The sequence below is a fragment of the Capricornis sumatraensis genome, chromosome X (genome assembly GCF_032405125.1).
Source record: "Capricornis sumatraensis isolate serow.1 chromosome X, serow.2, whole genome shotgun sequence".
Taxonomy (NCBI): domain Eukaryota; kingdom Metazoa; phylum Chordata; class Mammalia; order Artiodactyla; family Bovidae; genus Capricornis; species Capricornis sumatraensis.
In genome coordinates, this window is record NC_091092.1 from 79,408,006 (window position 1) to 79,416,574 (window position 8,569).

Genomic DNA, 8,569 nt, shown 5'->3' on the forward strand with positions numbered 1-8,569 from the left:
TCCATTTGTATAAAAAGTCCAGAATTGGCAAATCCCTAGAGACAGAAAGTAGATTAGTGGTTGGCAGGGGCTGGGGGATGAGAGAATGGGAAGTGACTGCTAATGTGTACTGGGTTTCTTTTGGGGGGTTGCAGAAATATGTTCTAAAATGAGATAGTGATAGTAGTTGCACAACTTTGAATATACTAAATACAACTGAATTTTACACTTTAAATGGGTTAAATTGATGGTATGTAAATATATCTTAATTTAAAAATGCATTAGCGCAATAACAACAACCACAGTGGTGGTTACTCAGGCTGCCTGGCTAACATTTGAGTCCTTCAGTCCCTGGCAGTTTGGGCTCAGAGAGGAAATCTGGTAGGGGACAGGACAGGGGGCAGGGCAGGGGGCAGGCCTAAAGGAGTGACTCAGCGAAGCAGTTCAGGGAGGAAGAGTGCAAAGGCTCTGTAGCAAGGAAGGAATTCCTAGTGCCCTCCCCTACCGCACACAGCCCTTTGGCTTCTCCCTTTTCCCCCCTTTTGGTTGGCAGCTAATGAATCTCTTCTCCCAGGCTTGTGCTATTGGGCACACTGCTCCTTCAGTCACAGGAAAAGCAGCTTTTGGGTCTCTGGGCAGCTGTACTGGGTCTTGTGCTGATCAAACAGTTTGGTCAGGGCCTTCATATAGAGGGCGTGGTATTTGTCCACCATCTCCTGGCTTGGTTTTTCGATTTTGGGCAGAGGCAGAGGCTCCCCCACTGCCAAGAGAGATGGGAAAAGAGAAGGGTCAAGTGTTAGAATCTTTTATTTCTTTAACCTCCTTCTCCTTCCCTGGGCCCAATCCTTTCACATCCCAAGTAAGCTCCCAACTTCTCCCCCTAGGCTGTCCTCTTCTTTGGTGGTCGGGGGTGTGGAGATTGGGAAGACCTGAGGTTGAGGTTGAGGAAAAGCTGAGCTGGCCTAGGGGCTGAGAGCAAGACTCACCCACAGTGACGATAGGCAGCGGGTACGGCAGGAGCCCAGTGGAGCCTTGGCGGAAGCCTCGTCCATAGAAGATGCAAAAATAGAAACCAAGTATCTGGCGGAAGTAGCTCTGGAACTTGTACATAAAGCTGTCCTTATGGAACAGCACCTGATCATACACCTCAGTTTCTCCAAAAGTGTAGGTGGGGACCAGATGAGCCCTGTAGGAAAACCCTGATTTATTTCCCAAACACAGCCCGGGGTGGAGAAACCCCCAGGAAGAACTTTTGTTCCTGGCCAGGCTCCCATCTATTATAAGATCCCTGTGGTGTAAAACATTTCTTCTTGCACCGAATATGGCTCCTGTAGTTAGTATCTCTTTTTCCTGAATTTTTCAAGGCCAATGAGAATACTCTCTCTGGGCCAGGATCACAAGGACAAGATATGGGGGCAGAAATCCACAGAAACCCACACTGCATAAAGAAAAAGCTTCCAGGAGGTGTTCTGAAGGGGAACATCTATTTCTACTAGTAGGAAGCAGAGTAAAAGACGATGGTTTGGCACAGATGTGTATGTATATGTATGAGGTGCCTCTCGCCTGCAGGGACTGTGCATAAGGTGTTCTGTCCTAGGTCTTGAGACTAGAGCAGAGTACAGTTGTTTCCCTCTCATAGGGCCATGGGAATCCACCCTGACAGAGCCCTACGGAGAAAAGCAAGGCTTCTTATGTCTTCTGTGAGAGTAAGGAGAACAGTCTCTCTTACACAAATCTTTATGAATTACTACCAGCGATCTCTTAGTATTTTGGCATATGTTACCTTTTTTGGTTCCTCACAGCAGAGACAGTGGAAAAACACACCGAGGGGTTATTTTCTTTTTTCTACAGCTCCAGAAGCCCAGGTTCAGGAGGGGGTAGGTCACATAGGTATTCAGTGAGTGGCAGGAGCTGGACTAGAACCTAGGTCTCTTTCCTCCCAGCTCAGAGCTCTCTCCACCACATTATACTCCAAACTGACAAACAGGCCACTCAGACAAGGTCCTTAGAAGAAGTACTTCCCCTCTTCTATGAAGCTATTATAGGACAGTTGTCCCTGTGTCCAGTGAACTGGCATGCTGACATGATGGAGCCCCCACAGCTCTAGCCTTGGACTCCTACTTTTTGCGTGCATACTAAGTCACTTCAGTTGTGTCCAACTCTGTGCGACCTATGGACTGTAGCCCGCCAGGCTCCTCTGTCCAAGGGATTTTACAGGTGAGAATACTGGAGTGGGTTGCCATTTCCTTCTCCAGGGGATCTTTCTGACCCAGGGATTGAACCCAGGTCTCTTATGTCTCCTGCATTAGCAGGCAGGTTCTTTACCACTAGCGCCACCTGGGAAGTCCCTCCCGCTCTTTACTTCCTCTCTTTATCCTTGATGCAGGAGACTCAGGTTTGATCCCTGGGATGGAAAATCCCCTGAAGGAGAGCATGGCAGCCCACTCCAGTATTCTTGCCTGGAGAATCCCGTGGACAGAGGAGCCTGGCGGGCTACCGTCCATAAGGGTCCCAAAGAGTCGGTCACTAACTGAAGTGGGGCATCCCTGGTGGCTCAGCAGTAAAGAAACTGCCTGCACTACAGAAGACAATGGTTCAATCTCTGGGTCAGGAAGACCTCCTGGAGAAGGGAATAGCAACTTACTCCAGTATTCTCACCTGTAAAATCTCATGGACAGAGGAGCCTGGTGGGCCCCAGTCCATAGGGTCGCAAAGAGTGAGACACGACTAGAGAAACTTAGCATGCACAGCAGAGTGGCTAACGTTTATCTCTTACTGTGTGCCAGGCACATGGTAGGTGTTTTATGTGGATAAACTCATTTAAACCCCACAATAATCCTATGAAACAGGTACAATTGTTAGTAGCCACATGATGAAGAGGAAAGCAGCAAGGCTCAGAATGGCTTAATAAACTGTCCCAGAATTCACAGTAAGCCATGGGGCCGGAGTTTGACATTAGGGCCCCTGACTCCAGACCCTACATGCATACTCACCATAATGTACTGCTTCTTGCACTTACCATTATCAGATATAGATATCAATGTTGCTAGAGATGATGTGGGCATCATCTATGTCTTAGGTAAGCCCTAGCCAAGCCCCCTGATAATGAATCTGGATCTCTGGTTGGCTTTCTGGGAACTGCTCCAGCTAGCTCCAGAGGAGTGGATAACCTGTCTCTTTGAAATTCTATAGTCGTCTCTTCCACTCACTAGTAAGTTTTATGAGGCTAAGACTCATGTCTGATTCATCTTGGCATCGCCTACCAGGTCATGTTGCTCAGAGGCCACCCACCTGTGCCCAGGGAGGGACACCTACCCATGCTGGAATGCCATGCGCACAAAGCCCTTGCGCTTCTGGAGGATGAGCCTGGTGGTGTTGGGCACACTCTGCAGGGCCTCTCCCACTCCTCCAACTACAATGCCCACAAGGTTGCCAGTGTCATGGCTCAGCAGGTAGTCAAGAGCTGGCTGACTCACGGAGCACACACCTGAGGAGAGCCAAGGAGCAGAGAAAGGAGCAAAAGGATCAAGAGAGGGGAGAATGGCTGAGGGGGAATACCCTCTGCTTGACTCACTGGCTTGTGTGCCCTCCTTTCCCATGGGACCCAGAAGGAGAATCAATGAATGGAACAAAGGGTGTGGAGAAGAGAGGGCTAAGACTAGCAAATGCAGCGCATTTCACTTTGAGGCAATATTTCCAGTTCACAGGAGGCACTGGGTCAAAACTATAGTAGGAAGGTTTTCAGTGGGGAAAAAACAGAAAGACTTTCTAAATCCCCAACTGTAATTCTACCTTTTTCTTCTCCTGGATTGCCACTAATAGCAACAGCTATTATTTATGGAGCACATACTCTTTGGCAGGTACTATCTTGGGTGTTTTAGTTGTATTGTCTCATTTAATCATCACGCCACATCTGAGGTTAGACTGTTATCATCAGCACCACTTTACAAATGAGGAAACAGACCAATGGAGCTTCAGTAGCTTGCCAAAACCACACAGTAAGTGGCATAGCCAGGATTCGACCCCAGGCAGTTTGCTCTACAACATATGCTTTTTAACTACTGTAATATGATGGCAGGAGGCTGAGAAGGAGGGGTGGGGCTTAAAAAGGTGTATTTCCAAGTGGGGAGATGAGCCAGAAACTCTAGTAAGTATGGTCAGAAGCACCTTTGGCCATGAGGTAGTCCCTAATAAAGGGGATCTTGAAGAACCAGGACAGCGTGGCCAGATGGGGAGTGATGCCTGGAAAGATCTTCGAGAAGCCTGTGGCCTCAGTGCAGAAGTTACAGAAGGCACCGAAGGTCAAGAGGCCGTGGGGGTGAACTCCCATGAGATAGTTGTGCTCAGGTGATAGATCTTTAGTCTTCAGGATCTGCAGCCACAGAGAGAAATGTCAAAGGTGATGAAATGAGATCACACGAGAAAGCAAGGGTGAAGATGCCTTAGAGGGTTCAGGGAGCTCTCTAAAGCAGAACTTTTTAACAGAGAGGCCAGGAGTGGCATTGAGGGGGTCAAGATATCTGACTCCTCGCCCTCTGGGAGACCAGTAGGATCGGGGGCACCTACAACTGCTGGGCTCCTTGCCTGTGGCTGGAAAGCAGTCTCCGCCCTTTAGGCATGGGATCATTTTCTGTGAATGCTGTCATATGAAAAAGTTTGGCAAAAATCTTGACAGTATCTCTTATCTACTCCAAAGAGTGCACAGAGGAGCAGCATAGTAGTACATTTCCACAACCTCTTCCTGGTATTTTCTCCCCCATCTCCCTACCAGTGCTAGTTTACTGAGCTTTGAAAACCAGCTTAGACATCACTTTGTTTATGAAGCCTTTCCTTACACCTCATCTGAACTACTTATGTACCTTGTACCAAACCATGAATATGTACTCATCTGTCCTCCCCATTGGACGTGAACTTTTTTAATGGCCGAGGACTGCATCCTACTCACTTCTCTTTACCCCAAACTATGTGGTACAGAGTAGGTTTTCAATCAGTGTTTGTTAAACTGATCTGAACTGTACTTGTGATTCTGCCTGCATCATCTGGTAGGTCATGCCTACCAGGAGATTCAAAGTATATTAGCAGTGTAGCAAATGCCCTGTAGCAATGTTGGACCCTGAAGTCTGTCTAGCGTGCACTGAGACTTCTCTGAGATGCTCACTTTCCTTATGGACAGCCCTAGTCATTTAGCATCAATGCCTAGTATTTGGGGAACTGTGAGGGATGCTGGGGAAGAGACACTTACGGAAATGGGAAAATAGTCCCTGATGTGGGTCCAGGCACACCAGTTCCTTACCCAGGCCGATCGCCTGCCACCTGAGATAGAAATGTCAGTAGGGGATGTGTCTATAGGATCTGTGCCAAGCCCAGCCCTCTCACTCACCCAGCACTTCCAGAGCAGCCTGGAAGGACTATGGCTCTGCTAAGGAAGTGGAAAAGTTAGAGACCCCAGGATGGTCCTGGCTGGCCCAGCCCCTCTCTGAGAGGAGCCAGCTCCTGGCTCCGAGAACTTGTATGAGAGTCCTGTGGCATGGTAAGTGGAACTCCTTTGTTACAGGTTGAGATGGAACATTCCTAAATCCTGTTATTTCTAGGTCCATGAGTCTTACCTTGCTCTGGGGTCTTCCAGTCCAGGAGAAACCAGGCAAAGTAAAGGGCTGGTAGTGGCCACCAGGATGTAAACAGTAGGTAAATGGCCAATGGCTGCAAGATCCAAACTGATGAGGGAGCAGATCAGACCAAATTTGTGCTGCCAGCAGAACTTGACCATGTCCAGCTCTGTTAAGAGCCCTCCAAACTCTCCAAGCCCCTGGTCCTGGCCTTCTGCACAATCCAGCTCCTGCCTGTCCATCAGCCACATCCACCTGTCCTTCAAACTTTCCCTCTTTCATCTACCGTACACACCAGCCCTATTTCTTTGTTCACCTCTCATCTCTGTCCACCTGCCTGCTCACTGTACCCCTACACTTGCTCCCTGCCTGCTACCAGCTTTTCACCCACTGCTTCCATTAATACACAGTCTTTCCCCTCGTCTCCTATTTCCTTCCCTATTCCTCACCCTTGAATGCTTGTTAAACCACTAGCTCACCCTCCCTTGCCCATATAGTGTCAATATCTCTCCATACTCCTTGCATACAGCATCTGCAGCCCTCTATTCTTGCCCGTTCACCATTCCTTCCATTATCTCTGTCTCGCCTTCCACTCCAACCATGCTACTAACACTCCCCTCCCAGAATGGAAAATCCAGTGGTTCAAACACAGGTTATACTTCTCTGTCTTTAATGCTAATGCTTCTGCTCCACTCCCCATGCTACCTTGAGATTACGGAGGTATCATTTTATTCCATGGGCCTCATTTTTCCTCTCCAGATAGTGAGGGTTAGGGAGGGGCTGAAATTAGCTAGATCTGCTCAGAAGTATCATGACTCTGTTCTACCTCCCCCGACCTGTCTTTACTGCCTGCAAGGTTCTGTCTTTTCCTTCTCAGGGTACTTAGGGAGCTCAAGACTCCTTGACCAGAGATGAGACTTCCCATGAGCATAAAAATTGCCCCAGATCTGGTCCTGGCCTCTGATTATGGCTTCTTGCCATGCTCTCTTGGATCAGTACTTACATATGCCAAGGTAGCTCAGGGGCCAGTGCAGAAGTAGCAGACTCTGGAAGTGCTTAGGCTGCTTGAAACAAGGCATTGTGCCTAGGAGCCTGAAGGAAATGAAGATCCTAGAACGGTGTTCCAACCCAAGGTGCCACTAGCCTCTGGAAGCTCGCTCAGTAGCGAACATATATGATTATGAGGATTTTCACCTGCCCTATCCGTTCTTTGTCCTGCCCCACACCTACCACCCACTGAAGGGGGCAGGCCTTGGAGTATAAGGACAGTCTTAACAGATCTGAGCCCTGGGCCCTTCCCATTTGCCGTTTGATTCTTTTTCCTGGGATTATTAGGACATCAGGATGGAGAAAAGGTGAGAAGGGCTGTTATCCAGTCCTAGTGACCCAGAGGTCCAGAGAAGGGAAACATCCCTTATATCACAGGTTACTCTGAGATTGTAGGTATTGTGACCTCAGAGAGAAGGCTAGTGGGAAGGGAGCACTGCGGGGTTTGTGGAGTTGGGGAGCATCTAGAGCTAGGTGTCTGTTGAAGCTGTTGCCCTGAGACAGCCTGGTTTGGGGATGTCCCTCTTTTACAATTTTCTATTATAAAGATTTCCATGTACACACAAAACTAGAGAATGCAAGAAATTTTCATCTTTGTATTCATGTTTCATGTTCATCTTCAACAACTATTAACATTTTGTCATACTTGTTTCATCTATCTCCCCACTTTTTTTCTTGGAGTATTTTAAAGCAACTCTAAGACATCGTGTCATTTCACCCCTAAATTTCACTATGCATCTACAGAAATTTGGATGTTTTCTTCAGTAAGAAATACCATTATCACCATTAAAAAAATTAATACTCCTCTATTAATATCTATCATCCAGTCTATATTCAAATGTCTTTTTCAGTTCAGTTCAGTTCAGTCGCTCAGTCGTGTCCAGCTCTTTGCGACCCCATGAATCACAACACGCCAGGCCTCCCTGTCCATCACCAACTCCCGGAGTTCACTCAGACTCACGTCCATCGAGTCAGTGATGCCATCCAGCCATCTCATCCTCTGTCGTCCCCTTCTCCTCCTGCCCCCAATCCCTCCCAGCATCAGAGTCTTTTCCAATGAGTCAACTCTTTGCATGAGGTGGCCAAAGTACTGGAGTTTCAGCTTTAGCGTCATTCCTTCCAAAGAAATCCCAGGGCTGATCTCCTTCAGAATGGACTGGTTGGATCTCCTTGCAGTCCAAGGGACTCTCAAGAGTCTTCTCCAACACCACAGTTCAAAAGCATCCATTCTTTGGTGCTCAGCTTTCTTCACAGTCCAACTCTCACATCCATACATGACCACTGGAAAAGCCATAGCCTTGACTAGATGGACCTTAGTCGGCAAAGTAATGTCTCTGCTTTTGAATATGCTCTCTAGGTTGGTCATAACTTTTCTTCCAAGGAGTAAGCATCTTTTAATTTCATGGCTGCAGCCACCATCTGCAGTGATTTTGGAGCCCAGAAAAATAAAGCCTGACACTGTTTCCACTGTTTCCCCATCTATTTGCCATGAAGTGATGGGACCGGATGCCATGATCTTCGTTTTCTGAATGTTGAGCTTTAAGCCAACTTTTTCACTCTCCTCTTTCACTTTCATCAAGAGGCTTTTTAGCTCCTCTTCACTTTCTGCCATAAGGGTGGTGTCATCTGCATATCTGAGGTTATTGATATTTCTCCTGGCAATCTTGATTCCAGCTTGTGTTTCTTCCAGTCCAGCGTTTCTCATGATGTACTCTGCATGGAAGTTAAATAAGCAGGGTGACAATATACAGCCTTGACGTACTCCTTTTCCTATTTGGAACCAGTCTGTTGTTCCATGTCCAGTTCTAACTGTTGCTTCCTGACCTGCATATGGATTTCTCAAGAGGCAGGTCACAGGTAGTTAATTTGAATCAGGATCTAAACAAGGTCCACTGATTATATTTGGATGTTATGTCTCTCTAAATTTTCATTGTTAA

General features: G+C 47.4%; 1 protein-coding gene across 1 annotated transcript; it reads right to left on the reverse strand.

Moving 5' to 3' along the window:
* Nucleotides 1–584: 584 nt before the first annotated feature.
* Nucleotides 585–6,664, reverse strand: AWAT1 (acyl-CoA wax alcohol acyltransferase 1). Its single transcript, XM_068962900.1, has 7 exons — nucleotides 6,589–6,664; nucleotides 5,586–5,693; nucleotides 5,222–5,292; nucleotides 4,147–4,351; nucleotides 3,295–3,466; nucleotides 966–1,165; nucleotides 585–739 (listed from the first exon to the last, which is right to left on the reverse strand). Exons 1-7 carry the CDS (start codon nucleotides 6,662–6,664, stop codon nucleotides 585–587), a joined length of 987 nt encoding a protein of 328 aa, XP_068819001.1.
* Nucleotides 6,665–8,569: the final 1,905 nt, after the last annotated feature.